The sequence below is a fragment of the Rhinatrema bivittatum genome, chromosome 6 (assembly GCF_901001135.1).
Source record: "Rhinatrema bivittatum chromosome 6, aRhiBiv1.1, whole genome shotgun sequence".
In the NCBI taxonomy this organism is placed as follows: domain Eukaryota; kingdom Metazoa; phylum Chordata; class Amphibia; order Gymnophiona; family Rhinatrematidae; genus Rhinatrema; species Rhinatrema bivittatum.
This window is the reverse complement of record NC_042620.1, coordinates 313,152,432-313,175,515: the sequence shown is the minus strand read 5'-3', so window position 1 is coordinate 313,175,515 and position 23,084 is coordinate 313,152,432. Positions and strand designations below refer to the sequence as shown.

The following is a 23,084-nucleotide window of genomic DNA, read 5'->3' as shown; positions in this document are numbered from 1 at the left end:
TAACGGTGTCAAAGGCTGACGAGAGGTCCAGTAGGATCAGTAAGAATGATTGACCTTTATCAAGGCCCAAGATGAGGTGATCTGTTAAGGAGATGAGGAGTGACTCCGTGCTAAGTGTTTTGCGGAATCCGTATTGTGATGGGAATAGGAGGTTGTTTTCTTCAATGTAATTTGAGAGACGGGTATTCACCAATTTCTCCATAATCTTGGCTATGAAGGGGAGGTTGGCGATCGGTCGGTAGTTGTTTGGGTCATTAGGATCTAGGTTTGGTTTCTTGAGTAGTGGTTTGAGCGAGGCCATTTTGAGGTGATCTGGGTAAGATCCTTGTTGTATTGAGCAGTTTATGATGTCTGACAGGGATTTGGAGATGGCGTCAGGAATTGATAGAAGCAATTTCGAGGGGATGTGATCCGATGGGTGAGAGGAAGGTTTCATTTTCTGTAGGATATCATGGATCTCGATGGAGGAAGTGAGTTCCAGTTCAGCTAAGCTGGTGTTGTTGACGGCGGTCTGAGGTGAGGTTGATGTATAAACGGTGTTAGAGGGGAGCTGGGTTAGAAGTTTGCTGATTTTGTTGTTGAAAAATATTGCTAGTTCTTCCGCTTTAGATTTAGCTTGGGTGAGAGCTATTTCTGGAGGGCTTGTTTGTGTGAGGTTAGAAACGTAGCTAAAGAGGGCTTTAGCATCGAAGACTAGGTGGTGGAAGACTAGGTGGTGGAAGACTAGGTGGTGGATCTTGGATGCACGATGGCATCCAGGTTGGCAAAAAAGGACAAGGATAAAGAGAAATCCAGGCCTCCTGAGCTGCTGCCGGAGGAAGAAACTGGGCCCTCAAACCATCCAGGCTGCGGCCTTAGCGGACATAAAAACAGCGGTGAAAGAAGCTTTAGGAGCTGTACTCCTGACAATTACCACTAAACTTACTGAGCTCTCCACTTCAATCACAGGCTTTGAAACCTGTTTCTCAGACCTTGAACAGCGAGTGTAAGACGTTCAAGATGGACACCATGCGTCCCAGACAGAAATTTCCTTATTGAAAGCCTCTCTGGCCAAACATGCTGAATGCCTAGAAGACCTGGAAAACCAGTTGTGCAGATCTAATCTGTGCTTTATTGGACTACCTGAAACGCTAGCAGAGAAAGACCTACCCTCATTTTTGGAATCCTGGCTCATTCGGGAATTGGATCTCTCTCAGACGCATGGCCCACTGTGGATCGAGTGTGCGCATCAGCTGGAGCCTAAAAAGGTGAACATGGCTCACCCCCGAGTGGTGATCGCAAAAATACTCAATTTCGCTCACAAAAGTGAAATTATGCAAGTGCTGCGCTCTGGTAAGTCTCTGATTTATGAAAATCAAAACATTTTGGCCTTCCAGGATTTCTCTGCAAATCTCGCCCTGCAGTGTTGAGCCATAGCCCCATTTTGCGCTAAAATGTATGCCCTCAATATGATAGCTACCCTTGTCTATCCGGCTCGCCTCCATGTGGTAACCCCCGAAGGCACTCGTTGGCTTTCAACGGCTGAAGAAGCCCAACAATTTCTAAGCGAACAAGGCGCCCTTCAATTCGGTGCTTCGGTGACTTCTTGGATAGAGGCCTCCTGAGACTCGCGGTGACGCCAGTTGAAATGTGGCGGCATGTTTGGATACCGACTGGATTAAGCTCAGACGAGCGCCTCTTCAATTTTGCAGCTATTTTTGCCTGAAGACAGGAGGACTATGTTTTACAGACCCTGACGTGTGGCTCAATGGGAAACTAGTAACTTATCTACCTGTCCACACCTTCTATAATAGCTCCGCTTTCTTAAGGAGAACCATGTGTTCAACTCTGAAGCCCCAAGCTATCGAGCTTTCCTTTTTTCTTCTATTTTATTTTTTTCTATATTGGGGCACCTGATGTTATTGCCTGTCTCTTTTTTTTTATTAAAAGGTGTAGATGGGGTTGGATGGTGGTAGGGGATCTGAATGTATGGTAGTGATCTCCACCATTAGTTGGGATGAGATTATCAAGGTTGTGGGGAATATGGAGGGGGGGGGGGGGGGGGGGAACCAGGGGGAAGTTACAGTATTATTGTTTGAGCACTGTGTCTATAGACTACACCAGTTGTTCCAGGACTGATCAGTTCTGGTATGGGGAAACCATAATGAGATGGGGGCCTCAGCTGGGAGGGTCCCCATTGTGATGATGTCGCTAAACTTTCACCTCATGACCTATTGGTCCATTACAGATGACTAATCGAGGGATTCAATTATTCTCCTGGAATGTGTGTCATATCAGTTCCCCGATTAAGAGGTCTAAAATTCTCATGGTTTTAAAGAAAAAATTGGCAGACCTTGTATTTTTGCAAGAAACACGTTTGAATGACCTGGAGCACAAAAAATTGTGTTGGAATTGGGTGGAAGCGGTCCATTTTGCTTTGGCATCCACCAGGTCTGCTGGGGTAGCAATCTTGGTTAATAAAGAACTACCTCTCAGTGTCCAAACAGAAATAAAAGACCCTCAGGGAAGGTATATTATTTTAGTTACAGAATTCAATCAGCACACTATTGTTTTCTGAAACTTATATGCCCCAAATAATTACAATCCTAACTTTTTTCAAGACATATATAGGCAGCTCGTCCCATATAAGGAACATGCCATCATTGTTGGAGGAGACTTCAATGCCATTCGTGACCCTCAATTTGACAAATCTAGTACTCATCAGCGTGATGGTACCTCTGGCAAAGGTATTTCTTTTTTAGAGTGCTTGATGCATTTGGTGGACGCATGGCGTATACTCCATCCCACCAATAAAGATTTTACTCACATCCTGTGCCCATGCGATCCAATCTAGATTGGATTACATTCTAACAAGCAATCACATTTTTTCTAAAATTTGTGATGCGGGCATCGAAGACATCATTGTTTCAGATCTTGCCCCTATATAGATCGAATTAGCATGGTCCTCTCCGTCTCCTTCCTCCTATGTGATGACGTTTTCCTTATTACCTAGTTGATGATGTTCAATTTCTGAATATCTCCGTGCTAAATGGAATGATTATTTGTATTTTAATTGAGCACACTTGAGTGATCCTGTGCTGTTCTGGTACACTGCGAAGGCAGTCATACGAGGGAAGGTCATTTCTTACTTAGCTCAGAGGCAGAAAATATTAGATAGACACCTGCTATTCCTGAGTACCCAACTTCAGGAAGCAAAGCATGCCCTCATACAATCTAATTCCTGCGTGAATAAGGAAAATTATCTTTCAATACATGGGGCCATCAACTCTCTATTGCATCAATGGGCAAAAAAGAGCCTAGTGTACTACCAATACAAGCTATTTCAATTCGGTAATAAATCCGGGAAATTGATGGCTAATTTGATTAAAGCACAACGTGGTCCCCGACATATAACAGCTCTATGTTCTGCCTCGGGGTGAGTGGTAAATGACACTCCCACTATCTTAAACACTATCTGACAATTCTACTCTGATCTTTATACATCTCAATGTTGGAACCCCGAAGCATGTGATCGATTTTGTGCCCAAGTTGACCTCCCACAGTTAACTCGGGAACAACAAACCTGGCTGCACCAGCCCATAATGGAGGAAGAGGTTAGGTCGACCATTCGACAGGCGAAACGTTTCAAAGCTCCTGGCCCTGATGGGTTCACTGCAGAGTTTTATAAATGTTTAATTGATTCCTTGGTCCCCGCCTCCCCCCTTGACACTCAACTTTAATGCACTAATCAACGCCAGGTCTTATCCATCTCATACTAACTCAGCACATATCACTCTCATAACTAAGCCCGGGAAAGAAACCCTTTCCCCGGGGTCTTATCATCCTATTTCCCTGCTAAATCTAGATCAGAAACTATTAGCCAAGATATTAGCCAACCGTTTAGCACCCTTTTACCCTCTCTCATACGTCCGGGTCAAGTGGGCTTCATGAGGAAGCGATATGCACTTACTAACATTAGGATAGTACTGTCGGCTATGGCCTTATGTAGTCAGGTGGCAGAACCCTACTTAGTAGTCAGCTTTGATGCCGAAAAAGCATTTGACAAGGTGGAATGGGGATACCTTTTTCACATTTTGTGTTCCGAGGCCATCTAGGGCTTCTTCTATGACGCCATCCAACTCTTGTACCACGACCTGACAGCATTTATTATGGCCAATCAATCGCAAACAGAGGGGTTCCCTGTCCATAGAGGTACGAAGCAGGGCTGCCCTCTTTCCCTCCTACTTTTTCTTTTACAGCTTGAGCCCCTTCTTTTGTTTGTTTATTCAATCAGCCCGGCAAGTGAAGAGGGTGCACTTTCACACAGAAACATTCAAATATGCAGCCTTTGCTGATGACATTTTGGTATTTTTAACGGATCCCAAGTGATCGTTGCACTCTCTCTTACAGATATTTTAGGACTTTGGGTCCTTTTGTGGCCTTAAGCTCAACCCAGACAAATCTGAGGCTTTGGCCTTTCCTGAGTCGTTACGGGAGAGATGGGAGGAACCATTCCCCCTACACTGGGCTGGGGATACGATTAAATATCTTGGGGTTCACCTCTCCACTCAGTAATCTAAATTGTATGATTTAAACATCTCCAATCTGTTGAAATCTTCCCAAGAACGGATGTTGGCCTGGCACTCTTTACCTCTTTCTTTGGGGGGTCGTATCAACTTATTTAAAATGGTTATCCAAGTGGCTTTATGTGTTTCAAAACCTGCCTTTATCTATCAAACATAAAGACCTGGTGTGTGTTGCGCCCGGTCGCAGACGGCTACGACCACTCTGCCTTACCTCTTTTCTTCCCTTTTCCTCCTCTTTGGGCAAGATGGCTGCCTCTGGTGCCGAGTGCCTCGGCGTCTCCAGTCTAGCATGGACGTTCCAGTCCACCATGCTCACTCCTGTGGCTTCCTAGGGCGCGCACCTCTCCTATGCTCAAATACACGTCATGGCGGGAACCTCGGGGGCATCCCCACTGCATGACGTATATCCAAGCCCTATCTCACAGATCCAGGAGTTTGATTTTGAATAACTGATGTTCACTGGCATTGTTATTGGTTCTATAATTCTGACCTTTGTATGGATTTGGGGGGGGGGAGGGTGGGCAGGGGAGTGAGGGGTTGTTTATGGTGTTACATTTATCATGTTATATTTTTTTCAACATTGTATGGATGCGTACGTAGAACTGCATCTCAATTCTGTTCAAATGTATTTTTTTTTTTTTTACAAAACAATAAAAATTGTTTGAACTAAAAAATGCCCACGTTTTTTCATGGCGCTCTGAAAATTGCTTTCTAAATATCCAGGCACAAGTCATTATTCAGCAGAATTTCTATATCTTATTAACCTGCTCAGCCCCCCATTCTCTACAGACTGCACTGATTTTGCTTTTATCATTCCCTGTTAGGCATCTCCCCATCAATGCACTTTCATGAACAGCCTCCAGTCTTTTCTCCCTCTCTTCTCGCATATGCACTGTAAAAAAAATAATAATAATAAGTAAATAAATAAGTAAAAGCTCCTATGGCCAAAAGAACAGGAGGCAGCCCTTTCCAGATCTACAAGTACTTCTATAAGCTCCTTTGTACTGGCCACGAGGTGTTGCACTAAGAACAGCAGTTGGTTTTCCCTACAGGGGATTGTATGTTCTTCCTAAGCACTGCTCCCACACGCAAACAACCTTTTAATATCTCACTTCTCTGAATCCACTGAGCCTGCTGCTGTCCTAACTAGATCACATTTCTTCTTTGGCAAGCACAAAACAAGTCTTTTTGGCTCTGTTCTTTGGAAATGGACAAAGAAAACCGAATAATTAAATGCTATCCCAAGAATGTTTTCAAAACTCTTCTGTGGGACTGTTCATGTGTTTCAGGTGAAAACTTAAAAAAAAAAAAGTGTTTCCAAGAACAAAATGAATGTCGCCGTCGGAAGAGCTCCAGTGTTTTCTGAAATACTGCCAAGGGCTTTTGGCTCTCTGCAAACAGCAACATTCCACACAGGTCAATATACAAAACTCACCATATAAATGCAGGGGGGCAGGTAAGGAAGCCTCCCCTTGGGGTAGCAACAAAGCTGCGGTTATTTCCTGCGCCTTAACTGCTACATCATATGTCCCAAGATTGTGCTATCTGTAACTTTGCCCTAAGAAATCGATAACCAAAGGAAAATTGGTTCTTACCTGCTAATTTTCGTTCCTGTAGTACCATGGATCAGTCCAGACCCTGGGTTATGTCACCAATCCAGCAGAGGGAGGCAGAGAAAACATGCTAATGACTCTGACGTATACCCTGGAGCACTACCTGCAGTCAATCAGTATTGACCAGTATCAAAGCAGAAATTTAACTACTAACATATTAACTAACTATCTAAACAAGAGAACGAATTTCAAACTCACAAATCCTAAATGGAAGCAGAATCCCCCCCCAAAAATCTTGGGAATAAACAAGAAAATATTAAGAAAAATAGACAGCATGAAAAGGCGGTTTAATCACCCAAACAGTGAATGAGCGGACTCTCCGAAAAGATAAATAAAATACACGGACATAAAGGGTGGGCGTCTGGACTGATCCATGGTACTACAGGAACGAAAATTAGCAGGCAAGAACCAATTTTCCTTTCCCTGTACGTACCTGGATCAGTCCAGACCCTGGAATGTACCAGAGCTGATTCAATTAGGGTGGGACCCAGAGAGTCCAGCTCGGAGAACACTCTCTCCGAAGGCTGCCGAACTTGGAGCGTGAACATCCAAGCGGTAATGACAAGCAAAAGTATGCAACGACTTCCAAGTCGCTGCTTTACAAATCTCCTGAGGAGAAACTAACTGACATTCTGCCCAAGAGGTAGCCTGTGACCTAGTAGAATGAGCTCTCAACTCTTCAGGAAGGTCACGACGAGCCAGAAGATAAGCTGAACGAATTGTCTCTTTTAACCAACGAGCAATCGTAGCCTTTGAAACCTTATGACCTTTGCGAGGGCCACTCCACAAAACAAACAAATGATGAGACAATCGAAAATTGTTTGTAACTTCAAGATAATGCAACAGAGCTCGTCGGTCATCCAATTTTTTAAGATCCCTAGAGGAAGGATCCAAACGATCTAAACACGGAAAAGCCGGAAGCTCTATGGACTGATTTAAATGGAAAGAAGATACTACCTTAGGTAAAAAAGATGGTACAGTCCGTAATGAAATTCCTGTATCAGAAATTCTAAGAAAAGGCTCTCTGCAAGACAAGGCCTGCAACTCAAATTCTACGAGCTGAAGAAATGGCCACAAGAAACACCACCTTCAATGTGAGATCCTTAAAAGTTGCATGATTAAGAGGTTCAAAGGGAGCCAAACACAGAGCCCTAAGAACCAAATTCAAACTCCAAGCAGGACAAGGATTCCGAAATGGAGGATGTAGATGTTGCACACCTTTGGGAAAACGCGCTACATCCGGATGCACAGCCAAGGATAATCCCTGAACCTTACCACGAAAACATCCAAGCGCTGCCACTTGTACCCGTAAGGAACTACAGGACAAACCCTTGGCTAATCCATCTTGTAAAAAGATAAAATATTGGATACAGAAAAGTGAACTGGATCTACTTGATGCTCATTACACCAAGATTCAAAAACCTTCCACACCCTTGCATAAGCCAAAGATGTAGAAGGTTTTCGAGAACGCAATAAAGTAGTCACTACAGCATCTGAATAACCTTTATTCTTTAACCGACACCTCTCAAAAGCCATGCCGCTAGAGAGAAGCGTTCGACCTCTTCCAAACAAACCGGACCCTGAGACAGAAGGCACGGAAGATCTCGAAATCGAAGGGGACCATCCAGTGCTAGTCTGACCAGGTCCACGAACCACGGACGGCGTGGCCACTCCAGAGCCACTAAGACAACGTCGACTTGTTGAACTATCTGACGCAGAACCTTGCCGATCAGAGGCCAGGAAGTACCTTGCCGATCAGAGGCCAGGAAGTACCTTGCCGATCAGAGGCCAGGAAATACCAGAGCATCTACTTCTTCCACTCCTCTTTCCCTCCTGCGGCTGAAGAACCAAGGGGCTTTGGCATTCTGAAATGTGGCCATGAGATCCATTGCCGGAGTGGACCATCTGTTGCATATCATTTAAAAGGCTTCCTCGCACAGTTCCCACTCGCCTGAGTCGAGATGATGCCGACTGAGAAAGTCGGCTTGCATGTCATCCACCCCGGCAATGTGTGAGGCTGCGATGCTGAGCAGATGTTGCTCCGCCCAGGCGGTCAGCTGTTGTGCTTCCTGAGCTACCAGAAAGCTTCGGGTTCCTCCCTGACGGTCGATGTACGCTACCGTGGTCGCATTGTTGGAAAGAACCCGTACCGACTTCCCGCAAAGGAGAGGTTGAAGAGCGATTAAGGCTAAACAAACCGTTCTGGTCTCTAAAAGATTGATCGACCACTGCGCTTCCTCTTCGGACCACTGACCCTGAACAGATGTATTCTGACATACCGCTGCCCAGCCTGAAAGACTGGCGTCGGTAGTGACCACAGTCCATTCCGGAATCTCTAGCAGTACACATCGTTGTAGATTCGCTGTCTGTAACCACCAATCTAGGCTGGAACGAGACGTCTCTGTAAGAGGAAGGGGAAGGTGGTATAGTTCCGAAACCGGATTCCAGCGTGAAAGCAATGCAGACTGAAGTGGTCTCATGTGCGCAAAGGCCCAGGGAACCAACTCCAGAGTAGAGGTCATTGAACCTAAAACTATCAAGTAATCCCGCACACAAGGAATAGGAATAGACTGTAAGTCTCGAATTTGTGACTGAAGCTTGAGAAGGCGATGCTCCGGAAGGAACACTATCCCTTGAAGAGTGTCGAACCGTGCACCCAAAAACTCCAGAGATTGGGAAGGCAATAGGTGGCTCTTGTCTTCATTGATCACCCAGCCTAGAGACTGCAAAAGGTTGATTACCCTGTTGATTGTATAATAACAAAGAGATTCCGACTTCGCTTGAATCAACCAGTTGTCCAGGTACGGATGTACCAACAGGCCCTCCTTCCTGAGTTGAGCGGCCACCACAACCATTATCTTGGTAAATGTTCTGGGAGCTGTGGCTAATCCAAACGGGAGAGCCCTGAATTGATAATGTTGCCCTAGAATGCAAAACCTGAGAAACTTCTGATGATCGGATCGAATGCCGATATGAAGATACGCTTCGGTGAGGTCGAGAAATGCTAGAAATTCTCCTCTGTGAACCGAAGCTATGACAGACTGAAGAGTCTCCATCCGGAACTATTAGACAACAGTTGACCCTTTTGAGATCGAGAATGGGACGAAAGGTTCCTTCCTTTTTGGGAACGACGAAGAAAATTGAATAATGACCTTTCCGATGTTCTGATGTTGGAACTGGAACTATAGCTCTTAGGTCGCTTAAACGCTGTAGCGAGTCTTGGATAGAACCCATTGATCCGACATACATCTGGCCCATTCTCCGTAAAACAGAGACAGCCTGCCCCCTATGACGGGAATCGTAGAAAGGACCGGCCTTATCTCATTGGCAGACTTTGTGCCTCCTGAGACTTGGGAAGTTCCAGGTCTACCAAAGCGGCGGCCACGAAAGGACTGAGACCAATTCTGTTGTCTACCTGAAGACTGTTTAGCTGGAGGAGCCGACGGACGAGAAGAACGAAATCTTCTGTTAGACCGAAAACGAGATGAAAAAGAGCTTCTAGGTCTAGGACGGTCCTCTGGCAATTTGTGAATCTTATTTTCCCCTAGGGACAAAATTAAATCTTCCAATTCCTTACCAAATAATAATTTTCCCTTAAAGGGTAAAGCCCCTAATTGAGCTTTGGAGGATGCGTCTGCGGACCAATTCCTCAACCAGAGAAGTCTGCGAGCCGATACAGAAGCAACAATAGAGCGAGCCGAGGTCCTAATGAGATCATATAAAGCATCTGCACTATAAGCAACTGTAGCTTCCAGTCTACCAGCCTGAGCAACTTCCTCTTCAGAGAGGGAAGAATGGTTTTGTAAAACCTGGACCCATCTTAGTCCAGCTTGCAAAACCAAGCTACTACACATGGCCGCCCGCACACCAAGAGCAGAAACCTCAAAAATTCGCTTAAGCTGAACCTCCAGCTTACGATCTTGGAGTTCTTTAAGAGCTGTAGCCCCAGTTACTGGAATAGTTGTTTTCTTAGTGACGGCTGAAACAACGGCATCCATCTTAGGAAATTTTCAAATTTCTAAAGCTTCCTCAGGTAATAGATACAATTTTTCCATGGCTCGTGCTACCTTAAGCCCCAACTCAGGAGTATCCCACTCCCGGTATATAAGGTCAGTGAGAGAAAGATGAAAAGGAAATGATGTCGTGGGACCTTTAAGGTCAAGCAACACTGGGTCAACGCCACCCATCCAAGAATCCTTCACTGGAGCCTCAAGACCCAATTCCAGTAAAATTGCTGGAATTAAGGGACTAAGTTCCTCTCTTCTAAACAGGCGGACTACTTTGGGGTCATCCCCATCCGCAACCTAGGGTCTGAACTAATACTCAAAGCAGGGTCTTCTTTTAAATCCCCCTCCAGCAAGGACTTGTCCGGGATAGGTAAAGAGCCATGCTCAGAATCATCTGAAGAAGAAAAAATAGTCTGATCCGGACCCAGACGAAGGGGACACTTTGGAGCTGACCCCACTCCCAAATCCGTGGAACTAGCCCTTTTAGAGGAACGTGGCTTTAACCTCTGTTCAGATGAGAGACTCTTATATCTCTTATAAAATTTCTTAGATTTGTAAGCTTTGCGAAGTAAACGAAGAAAATCCCCTGAAAAGGCAGAAGAGGAAGAAGAATCTGAAATCTCCTCCAGGCTTTCAGCCGATAAATATGGCCCTGTTTCGCGTGGCTTGTCCCCCCCAGGGACCGCCGGCTGCGGCGACAGCGGACGCAGGTCAGAAGAACCCTGAATAGCTTGTTGTGTCGCCACCCTCAGAGCAGACAGGAGTGCCTCAGTTCCAGCACTGCAGCAAAATGAGTCCGGGGCAGGGGAGCAGCTGGGCCGAGGTTTTGGGGCCGCGCGAAGTGGCCGAGTCCCTTTTGTTATCGGCAAACTTGATGAGCCTTCCCCCCCGGGGAGACAGGATGAACAGAGACTCTCCCTGGAGAGACACGCACGCGCATCTCCACAAGTGCGGCAGGCCGCGCCTCGCAGCATTATAAAGAAAAAACAGCGCGAAATAAAAAGTATGAAATAAACTAAAAAACTTACAGTACAACACTGGAAAACCTGGAAGGGCAAGTCTGAATTTCAGCTCTGCTGCTTATTAACTGGCCAGCAGAAGAAAACATAGGAGATAATTTTCAAAGGAGTTAACGTGCGTAAATGTAACATTCTGTCGTAGCAATTTTCAAAAGCCATTTAGTCAAGTAAAATGCACTTACACAAGTAAATCTTATGAACAATACAATGGTCTATATTGTAGCAATTTTCAAAAACCTACTTACTCGAGTAAAGTGCATTTATTCGAGTAAAACCTCGAATAAATGCAAACCAGCAAAACCAGCAAAACCAGCAAAACCAGCAAAAAACAAAGGCACGGGCCCACCGAACACCAAAAGGTAAGTAAACAAAGATTCAGCTGTGAATTTTTCTTTTTCACCTGACCGAAACGCTGCGGCCTCCAGGAGCTGCTCCAAGTAGGGTGAGTGAGCCGGGCCCCCAGGTATCACCCCTGCCAGGAGTGGTTGCTGGGTTCAAAATCTCCCCAACTCCGGCAGCCTCAAAAACCAGGAGGGATAGTCCTCCCAGGACTTGGCAACCTCCCGGGAGGCAGTGAAACGGCTGTGAAGAAAAATAAAACTTTTTTTTTTTTTTAAATAACTTAAATGAAAAGAACAGGTTCTCTTCAAAAGAAAAAGAAAGTCTGCAAAAAATTAATATCCCAGCTGGATTTTCAAAGGGGAATGTAGTGAAGAGTTTCCCTTTGAAACAGAGGGTGCAATACTGGGGCTGGAGGTGGAGGAGGGGTTTGGTACACGATATCTATGGGACTGCAAAACCCGCAGGGAGTTTCAAAATTGCCCTGAAAGGAAGATGAACATTTCGTGCCTGATTTTGAAAAGGTTTTACTCGAATAAATGCACTTTACTCGAGTAAGTAGGTTTTTGAAAATTGCTACAATTTAGACCATTGTATTGTTCATAAGATTTACTTGTGTAAGTGCATTTTACTTGACTAAATGGCTTTTGAAAATTGCTACGACAGAATGTTACATTTACGCACGTTAACTCCTTTGAAAATTATCTCCTATGTTTTCTTCTGCTGGCCAGTTAATAAGCAGCAGAGCTGAAATTCAGACTTGCCCTTCCAGGTTTTCCAGTGTTGTACTGTAAGTCATGGTGCTGGTGCTAGCAAAACAAAGCCAATAGCTGTACCACAAAATGTATTAATAATCAAGTCATTCTCACTGCTTCCACCTTTTCTATTACATTTTTTTAAAATGTAAGCGGATGACAGAAAGCAGTGCTCTGGAATGCTTTCACGATCTTACAGTCTGTGTTCTCCTGCGTCACAGACGAGTCACAGCTCCAGGAAAGCCGCTGACTCTTCCAAGGGGATACTTACCTAACCTGGCGTAAATATGGCTGAGAATCCTTGCTGGCTGTACCCGGATAGGGTAAACATCGGCAACCGTTTCCACTTCTATCCTGTGCTTCTTCAGAATGGCCTTGATTTCTTCCGTTTCCGCTAAAACAGAAACTGAGATAAAAAGACAGCAGTGTCAATGGGTGGTGAAAATGAGATGGCATCAAACGTGCAAAAATATTAATTACTTCAAGAAATGGGAAAGCGGCGGGAGCAAGGTTCCTACATTCAGAGGTTTGAAATTCAAGAGATCGAGGACCCTAACTTAAGTACTTGGGCACCTAGATCTTTCTGAGTGAAAATGCCCCCTGCAGAGGGCATAGATTTAAGCATCCAAAAACTGGGTGGACAGGAAGGTGGAGTTAGGTTGGGGGAGAGAGATTTTGGTCACCTAGTCCTGACTGTCAGCACTGGGCAACTAATTTATGTGGCCAAAATTAGGCACAAGGATAATGGCCCTGAATCTAAGCACTATTCCCACAGATCAGTCCACAACCCCCCATTCAGCTCCATCCCTCCCAACACTTAAAATCTAAATCCCCAGTGACTGCAATCCACCCCCCCAAAGCTATAATCCACTCCTCTTAAGATGGGGTGGCCTTTTGCACCCTACCCATCCGCCACCACCACCCCCTGAAGATTCAGAACCCACCCCATCCCTCCCTCTCCAGAGCCTGCACTTATGATTTGTACGTTTGGCGTTTCTTTGTGATCTCCCCTTCGGTCTGCACCGCTGACAGTGAAACACGAATGATGGCCCCTTAATGCTAGGTGGACATCATTTACTGTTGGGCAGCAATGTGGACAAAAGAAAGAGCGCGCGCACATCCCACCTGCTGTCGAACAACTGAGCTCGTCCAGATCCTTGTGCAGATCTGGAAAACTGGCAGGGAGTAGGAGGGGGCGGGGAGAGCTTCATGGCGTAGGGTGGAGAGTGTGAAAGGCCACAAGACCTTGTCTCAGTCGAGTAAGGGAAGGAATCGTGACTCTGAGGAGGATGGATTTTAAGTACTGGGAGTTGGGTGGAAAATAGAGAAGTCATCGTGCCTCAGAAGGGGGAAGGGCTAAATGCCCATTTTCAGCTAAGACCGACTGTCCTGATTCTAGGTGGCCAAAATTTATCTGCCTAGATTTAGGGGAATTTTCAGCTAAACCTGGGCACAGATTTTTGACTGAAAACTCACCCAAATGTAGGCAACTAAAATTTATCTGCCTAGATTAGCCTTGCCCTAAAATTGACCCATTAATTATTACAGAGAGGGTACACTGAAGATGTATTTGACGATAACATGGAAGAAGAGAGGTAACAAAAGATCCAGTACTCCTCCTACCATCTGACAGCTGCTTCACACATTCACTTTCACTCCCTGACTCCTCAGATCATACCTGCCCTGCAGCATTAAAGGAGATATCTGGCTGGGTCTTTCCCAATTTGATAATTAGGAAATAGCTGATCTGCTCCTGAAAGGGAGCAACAGTCCCACTTGAGAACTAAAGCTGACAAGACATTCCACATGATTAACAATTTTATCATCTGTTGGCCTCAATTTTTCCTTATCATTCTGCTGCTAGCTCTATGTACCATAGTGCCACAAGACCCTTGCACAGTGCTGGAGACTAAAAGACTATGCACACAGCAGACAAAGTGAATGGAATATGAGCAAGGATCAAAAGAAAGCATTAACTGTGACCACACTCATTGGCACTGAAAAGGTATTGTCTTTTTTGATTTTAAGCTTCTTGGAAATATGGCAAGAGAATATGCTGGGCTAAGTTTGCTGAGTGACTATTTATGGTCTTCCCAATTCTATCTTCACGCTGGAGTCAGTGAAAATTACTGGCCATATCAATTTTTATGCCCACCACTAGCAGAGTCGCTCTGCAACTTGGCTATTTAGATCTCAAGATATCTCCAGGGTGCCTATCACATATTGTACTCCCCTCAAAGTCATACAGCACTTTGAAACCATAATCCAATAGCTGAAAATATGAAACTATCATACTAACCTTGAACCACAACATCAGGCTTCGGGACAGTAGAAAATCTTCGATTCAGAGGATCAATTTCACCAGGAGCCAGAAATCCCTAGACAAGTTACAAATTAACAAACTCAATGTTTACAGAAAAAAACACCATCTTCTAGGTTTCCCCTAAGCATCATAATCTGAACAAACAGAAGGCTAAAGTAAGAGAGAGAGCTGTTCTGCACTGGCCCAGATCTGAGAATAGCAGCCTAGAACAATTGTCTTCCTTGCCATTGTTCCCGTATTCACCAATGCTTCACAGGAGACACTAAAGTCAAGGACTCATCTGACTTTATGCTCCTCACTCTTTGCAATGGCATAGCCATGGAGGCCATCTAGGCCCCTTTGTTCTTTTTGTTAATCATCTGGATGTAAGCGCCATCATGACACTTGGGGAGCTAAGAACAGCACTAGGGATCTATTTACATGTATTATGTGTTCCTCTTCCCCCCTATAAAGGAAACATATAAAAGTAATGACTTAATGGAAGCTATCGCAAGTGGCGACTGCCTTTGTTTCCTCCTGCTCACATATCTTATTATTTCTATATAGACAACATATTAAATGAAATCTATATATAAAAAAATAAAAGGAGTATCCTGGCTATACTGGCTGGTTCCTGGCCTAAAGTCAGGAATGTTTACAATTAGCAACAATTGACTATTGTAATTCCCTGTATGCTGGGCTACCCAAATATGGTATTCATGAGTTACAGGTCTTAGAAAATTCAGCAGTGCGCATGGTAATGACATGTGCCATGCATGAGCACATCTGGCCTATTTTGCATCAGTTTCAATGGTTACCAGTGGAGCAGTGCGTGAAGTTTAAATTAATGATTATACATAAGGCTATACATGGATCGCGTCCCTCTTATCTCAGACAGACTAGTAGTTTATCAGCCTGGTCTCTCATTGCAAGGTAAATACTTGCTTATTGCGCCATCTTTCAGGGATTATCGTTTTCAGACTGCTAGGAAGAGAGCATTTTCCATAGTTGGACTAACTATTTGGAATAAATTAGCAGGGGATGCAAACAAAAAGGGAGCTTAAAATTCTCTGCACAGACAATAGGTAAAAATTCAATTTTCGCTACATTGAATAATAAACTATTCTGTTTCATCCACATCCTCACCTTTTGAATGGATTGGGAGACATGTTGTAGCGATGCTTCCACGGAATTTATAACCGGAAATAACAGCTGTAGATCATCTGCATACATTAGAAACTCAATTCCCTCTTTAACTAACAACGTACAAAGGGGACACAAATATATATTGAACAGCACCACTGACAGACAAGAACCCTGGGGTACTCCAGAGCACAGAGGCATCCAATCTGAACAACTGTCACCTATCCTTATTTGTTGTACACGCTCAGTTAAAAATGACGAAAAGCACCTCCCCACTATACCACCAATCCCAATATCAGAAAGTCGCTGAAGCAAAATAGTATGGGATAAGGCATCAAATACCGCAGAGATATTCAAAAAAACATTACCAAATTTTTCTGATCCAATTCACAAAGGATATAATCTGACATTGACAATAATAGTAACTCAGACTTTGCCCAATGCGGAATCCGCTCTGAAAATCACTAAGAATATTATTTATTTATTTTCATCCAAGACAATGTTAGTTGTCCTAAAAAATGTTTTTAATGAATTTCCTAACTGATGGTAAGATCGACACAGGCCAATAATTAAATGGCTTAGAGGGCAACTTCCGAATTGGGTGTTTGAAGGTATTTTCCCTTCAAACTGATCAGGAAAAATACCTTCAAACATCAAAAAATTTAGTAATTTAGTCAGATGGTCTATAAACTTATCAATCAGGCTATTAATTAGCCAAAAAGAACAAGTATGTAACAGACTACAAGTTGCTTTCAATTTTGCAATCGTCACATTAACCTCTGTAGTTGCTACAAAATCAAATGAACACCATTTAGCATCAACAGTATCTTCAAAATTAGCTGATTAAATATACAATTCTGATACAGTTGGACACAATTTTCCAATTTTGGCTTCACAGAATTGGACAAAATCATCACAATCAACCATTTCTTGGTTCTGATTCGATGGAAATGATGTCAAACATAGTAATGGCAGAAAAAGACCAAAATGGTCCATCTAGTCTACCCAGCAAGCTTCCCAAGGTAGTAACTGCCGCTCCATGCAGGTTACTCCCATGTTTCTCTTAAGGGTAGTAACTGCCGCTCCTTGCCGGTTAAGCTTTTTTATTTATTCCCATCCTCTAGCCTTTTAGGGATCCAGTGTTTATCCCATGCATCTTTGAAATCCTTCACAGTTTTAGTCTTCACCACTTCCTCCGGAAGGGCATTCCAGGCATTCACCACCCTCTCAGTGAAGAAATATTTCCTGACATTGGTTCTAAGTCTTCCTCCCTGGAGTTTCAAATCGTGACCCCTAGTTCTACTAAATTGTTTCCAATGTAAAAAGTTTGTTGACAACCATGGATCATTAAAATCTTTCAAGTATCTGAAGGTCTGTATCATATCACCCCTGCTTCTCATCTCCTCCAGGATATAAATATTCAGGTTCTTCAACCTCTCCTCATAAGTCATTCGATGGAGACCACCCACCCTTCTCTGGTCGCCCTTCTCTGGACCGCTTCCATCCTGTCTCTGTCTCCTTTGAGATACGGTCTCCAGAACTGAACACAGTACTCCAGGTGAGGCCTTACCAAGGACCTGTAAAGGGGATTATCACTTCCCTTTTCTTACTAGATATTCCTCGCTCTAGCAGCCCAGCATTCTTCTGACTTTGGCTATCGCCGTGTCACACTGCTTTGTCGACTTCAGGTTGTTAGACACTATCACCCCAAGGTCTCTCTCCTGCTCCGTGCACATCAGCCCTTCACCCCCAACGCATATACAGGCTGATACAGTACAGTGCGCTCCAGCGGAGCGCACTGTTAACCCGTGGTTGGATGCACATTTTTGATGCGCTAGCTTTACCCCTCATTCAGTAAGGGGTAATAGCACATCGAAAACGCACGTCCAAGCCCCCCCTCAAACTAATAGCGCCCGCAACATGCAAATGCATATTGATGGCACTATTAGTTATTCCCGCGCGATTCAGAAAGTAAAATGTGCAGCTAAACCGCACATTTTACTTTAAAAAATTAGCGCCTACCCAAAGGTAAGAGTTAACCTCTCGGCATCGGGAAAGTGTACAGAAAAGCAGTAAAACCTGCTTTTCTGTACACCCTCTGACTTAATATCATGACGATATTAAGTCGGAGGTCCCAAAGGTTATAATCAAAAATAAAAAAAAAAAAATTTTAAATCGGCCCGCGGCTTGAAAACCGGACGCTCAATTTTGCCGGCGTCCGGCTTCCGACCCCGTGGCTGTCAGCGGGTTTGAGAACTGACGCCGGCAAAATTGAGCGTCGGCTGTCAAACCCGCTGACAGCCACCACTCCTATCAAAAAAGAGGCACTAGGGATGCGTTAGTGTCCCTAGCGCCTCTTTTTACCACGGGCCCTAATTTGAATATTTTTATTTACTGTATCACGCACACGGGACACTGGCCTGTGCACGCACCAGGAGAGCGGGCGCTCGCCCGCTCTCCCGCATTTCTTTCTGTATCGGCCTGATAGTTCTTTCGGATTACCACACCCCAGACGCAGGACTCTGCATTTCTTGGCATTGAATCCCAGCTACCATATCTTCGACCACTCTACTCTTCCAGCTTCCTTAAATCCAGTCTCATTCTCTGTACTCCTTCCGGCGAGTTCACTCTGTTGTAGATCTTAGTATCATCCGCAAATAGACAAACTTTACCTTCTATCCCTTCCGCAATGTCGCTCACGAAGATGTTGAACCAGTCCCAACATCAATCCCTATGGCACTCCACTTAACACCATTCTCTCTTCAGAGTAACTAATTCAAACAATTTCCCAGGGCAATTTAAAGACCCTTTAAGTTGAACAGTAAAATATGCCCAGTGTGATTAGACAAACACCTGTATATAATTCTTTCTAGATTGATCAAAAGGTCCTTGGTCAAGGGAGTGAAACAATCCAAGCCCTTTCAGCCTCTCTCATTTTTTGCTTCATAAAAACCAATTCAGATGTAAACCATGGAACCTTTAACGGGGCAATTTTACTTACAGTATTCAGTAGACCAGATAGAGAATAGGAAAATTGGTTCTTACCTGCTAATTTTCATTCCTGTAGTACCACGGATCAGTCTAGACTCCTGGGTTTATTCATTCCTGCCAGCAGATGGAGATAGAGAAAAGCCTCGCTGACACTGCTTGATAAACCCTGGTGCCACCTGCAGTAGATCAGTATTAATCTGTACCCAAGTCAAAAACATTATGTGCCAAAAACTTGATAAAAACTTGCAAAAATCTGGTAATAAAAACTTGGTAAGTTATGAACAAACTAAGAACAGAAGAATGCTGAAAGGATTATAGCTGAGCGGAAGACTCTCCCCCTCCAACCCAGGTAGGTTCTGGACTGATCCGTGGTACTACAGGAACAAAAATTAGCACGTAAGAACCAATTTTCCTTTCCCTGTACGTACCCGGATCAGTCCAGACTCCTGGGATGTACCAAAGCTTCCTAGAGAAGGTGGGACCTGGAGAGTCCCGCTCGCAAGACACTTTCACCAAAAGACCGGGAGCTTGAATCTCCCAAATCCAATCGTTAATGCCTCACAAAATTATACATCAAATTCCAAGTCGCCGCCCTGCAAATCTCCAACTGAGCCTCTGCCCTCGAAGCTGACTGAGCCCGAGTAGAGTGGGCCCGCAAACCCTCAGGAATCTGATGGACCTTGAAAATAATTGCTGACCCAATAGCCTCCTTAAGCTACCTCGCAATGGTTGCTTTGAAGGCATGGGCACTTTTCTTTGATCCGCTCCATAAAACAAAAAGATGATCCGACGAAACCATTAGTAACCTTGAGATATCGAAGTAAGGCCCTGCGGACATACAATAGCTTAAGCTCTCGAGCATGCTGCACAGAAGCAAACCAGGCCACAAGAACCTGGCAAATACCCAAACACCAAGAAGATCCCATACTACTGATGCCAAAGACCATTCCCTAAGTCAAAGTGATTAATGGCAGTTAATGGACTTCTCCTCCAAAACTTATCCAAAACTTTTTTAAACCCAGCTGTACTAACTGCACTAACCAACTACCTTATAATAACCGAAGTGATGTGTAATTTTTTACAAGAATATCGGTATATAAAATGCTAAATAAAATAAATAACCACATCCTCTGGCAACAAATTCCAGAGCTTAATTGTGCGTTGAGTGAAAAATAATTTTCTCCGATTAGTCTTAAATTGCTACTTGATAACTTCATGGAGTGCCCTCTAGTCCTTCTATTATCTGAAAGTGTAAATAACTGATTCACAACTACTTGTTCAAGACCTCTCATGATTTTAAAGATCTCTCATGATTGCACCAGTCTAGTGTAATACACACAATTTTATTTATTTATTCTATTTAAAAACTCTTCTATAACGTCGTTAAGTTAATTCACCAACACAATGATTTACAGAAAGGCACAATAAGGAAAAACTATAATTGGTATAGATTACAAATTATACCTGTGCCAACAAAGAATGGTAACATATTTTAATAAGAAAGGACTATGTGTTAATTAAGGCTTATATGTAGGTTAAAAAACTGTCATGCGGTTCAAATCTAGTGTTAATATGTAATTGGAGATATTAGAGGAAAAAAACTGATTACTTGGTGCGTCCTTATCTTTCAACTGTTTTCCTTCTTCTCTTTGTCTTTATAAAAAGCTTGTTTAAAAAGCCAGGTTTTCAGACTAGTTTTAAATAGTTTCAAATTTCTCTGCAGCCTTATTTCGAGTGGCATGGAGTTCCATAGAACAGGTCCAGCCAGCGACAGTGCTCTCTCCCTTACCTGAGTGAGATGTGCTGATTTAACAGAAGGAATAGTTCGTAGAGCTTTATTAGCCGATCTAAGGTTTCTGTGTGGTACATGTACGCGCAGTGCTGTGTTAAGCCAGTCGGCCTTTTCATCATGGATTAGTTTATGAATTATACACAGTGCTTTGTATTGTATTCTTTGTTCAATTGGAAGCCAGTGTAGTTCAGCAAGCGTTCCTGTAATGTGGTCTCTTTTCTTTTTGCCTGTCAAAATTCTAGCAGCGGAATTTTGCAATATTTGGAGTGGTCTAATAGTAACTTGAGGTAGTCCTAATAGCAGAGAGTTAAGTAGTCTGTGCTCGCGAATGTCATTGCCTGTAGGACTGTGCGAAAATTATTCAGTATTAGCAGGGGTTTCAGTCTTCTAAGGACCATTAGTTTGGCGTACCTTCTTTTAATTTCTGTGAGATGTGTTGTTTCATGTTTAGCTCAGGGTCAATTATTACCCCTAGATTCCATACTTTTATTGCTAATTCTGCAGTTTGATTATTTTTGATTGCGATTGTAGGTTGTATAGGGTGTGTGTTTTTTCATTCAAGTTGTAGGAATTCAGTTTTGTCAATGTTTATTACCAGTTCCATTTGGTTTAGGAGCTGTTTGATTATTTCAAGATACATATTAGCTAGTTTCATTGTTTCTTCAATGGTGTTTACGATGGGTAACAGTAGTATGTCGTCTGCGTATATGTAGTGTATTATTCCAAGTCCAGCGAGTAGGTGACATATTGGGAGGAGGTAAATGTTAAAGAGTGTTGTGGACAGGGCTGAACCCTGTGGGACTCTTGTTTGTAGTTTAACTTTGTCCGATAGTGTTTTTGATTTGTACCTGGAAAAATCTGTTGTTTAATGCTAATGCTATATTGCTACAACCTGCCATGTGTGTGAATGATGAAAATCAGGGTGCTATTTTCACTGTATAATAAATAATCAGAAGTCAATTTTCAAAGTGATTTATGAAGGTAACAGCATTTTGCCCTTCTTAATCCAGTCTTAATACTTCCCACTCTCAATACAGCTAAAAGTTTGTATATTGGGAGGAGGCGCTCCCATGGCGTGCTTAGATCAGGAAGGAAATGTACACGCATAGATGCCATTTTCATGAGCACTTTTTTCCAGAAAAAATCTACCCGCAGAAAATGCAGGTGCAAGAGGCCACACATTCTCTGCACTCATGGCAAATTTCAAAGTGAATGTCCATATATTCTGTTTTTCAAAATTCATACAAAGCCTGTGGGTAAAAAAGTAAATATTGTTTCTGACCAGTGTGGACATTATGAGAATGTTTCCAAGGAATGCATTAACGTTATTATCCTTGCACTCACTATTAGGCCGATACAGCCCGTGTGGACATACGTTTTCGACGCACTATTACCCCTTACTGAATAAGGGGTAAAGCTAACGCGTCGAAAATGTGCGTCCAACCCCCCCCCCCCCCCCCCCCCGAGACTAATAGCGCCTGCAACATGCAAATGCGTGTTGATGGCCCTATTAGTCATTCCCGCGCGATACAGTAAGTAAAATGTGCAGCCAAGCCGCACATTTTACTTTAAGAAATTAGTGCCTACCCAAAGGTAGGCGTTAATTTCTGCCAGCGCCGGGGAAGTGCACAGAAAAGCAGTAAAAACGGCTTTTCTGTGCACCCTCCGACTTAATATCATGGCGATATTAAGTCGGAGGTCCCAAAAGTTTAAAAAAGTTAAAAATAAAAAAAAAAAATTTTAAATCAGCCCACAGCTTGAAAACTGGACGCTCAATTTTGCCGGCGTCCGGTTTCCGAACCCATGGCTGTCAGCGGGCTCGAGAACCGAAGCCGGCAAAATTGAGCGTCGGCTGTCAAACCTGCTGACAGCCACCGCTCCTGTCCAAAAAGAGGCGCTAGGGACACGCTAGTGTCCCTAGCGCCTCCTTTTACTGCAGGCCCTAATTTAAATATTTTTATTTATTGTATCACGCACACAGGACACTGGCCTGTGCTGGCGCTCTCCCGGTACAAATCTACTCTCCCGTTACAAATCTACTCTTATTTCACCTTTCATCACTCCAAATAATATTAAATCTTCACTGATGGTAACTGTGCTGTTTGTACGTATGACTGTGCATGTAAAAATGCCCCCCAAAACCCAACTCACTCCCCCAAACCTCACCCCGAGTTCATAATGCCCTGTCGTACAGTGGTATAAAAAGTTCAGATATAAGTGAGCCTCCACAGAGACTCTCTCTCTCTCTCTCTCTCCTCCCCTTTCTTCTTCCTTCCTGAACTGCAATTTGTGATAACAATGTTTTCGGCCATAATGCACAGCTAACACAGGCACAACAAATAGGAAAAAAGTGTAGTTATTTCCGGCATTAAAACCTGCATTTTGTGCATTACTCTATCGCATGCCACGCTAACTGACCCTCATTTCCATTTACTCAGCCCAAACTCCTCCCAAATCCCTCCCACTTGAATACAAATGAAAAATTTGCATATGTAATTTGCGATGCAGTATTTATTGCATGCATTAGGGCCCTGATGCATTTTGAGAAAGGACCCTGT

General features: G+C 43.6%; 1 protein-coding gene across 3 annotated transcripts in view; it reads right to left on the bottom strand.

Annotated features, from left to right (window-relative positions):
- PHKA1 (phosphorylase kinase regulatory subunit alpha 1) overlaps positions 1–23,084 on the bottom strand; it is a 278,473-nt gene that overhangs the window by 156,520 nt on the left and 98,869 nt on the right. For all 3 annotated transcript variants that reach the window (XM_029607522.1, XM_029607521.1, XM_029607523.1), the window contains exons 13-14: positions 14,598–14,676; positions 12,570–12,704 (exon numbers count right to left, since the gene is read on the bottom strand). In XM_029607522.1, the coding sequence (XP_029463382.1) occupies positions 12,570–12,704; positions 14,598–14,676 (214 nt within the window). The remainder of the gene's footprint in view (positions 1–12,569; positions 12,705–14,597; positions 14,677–23,084) is intronic.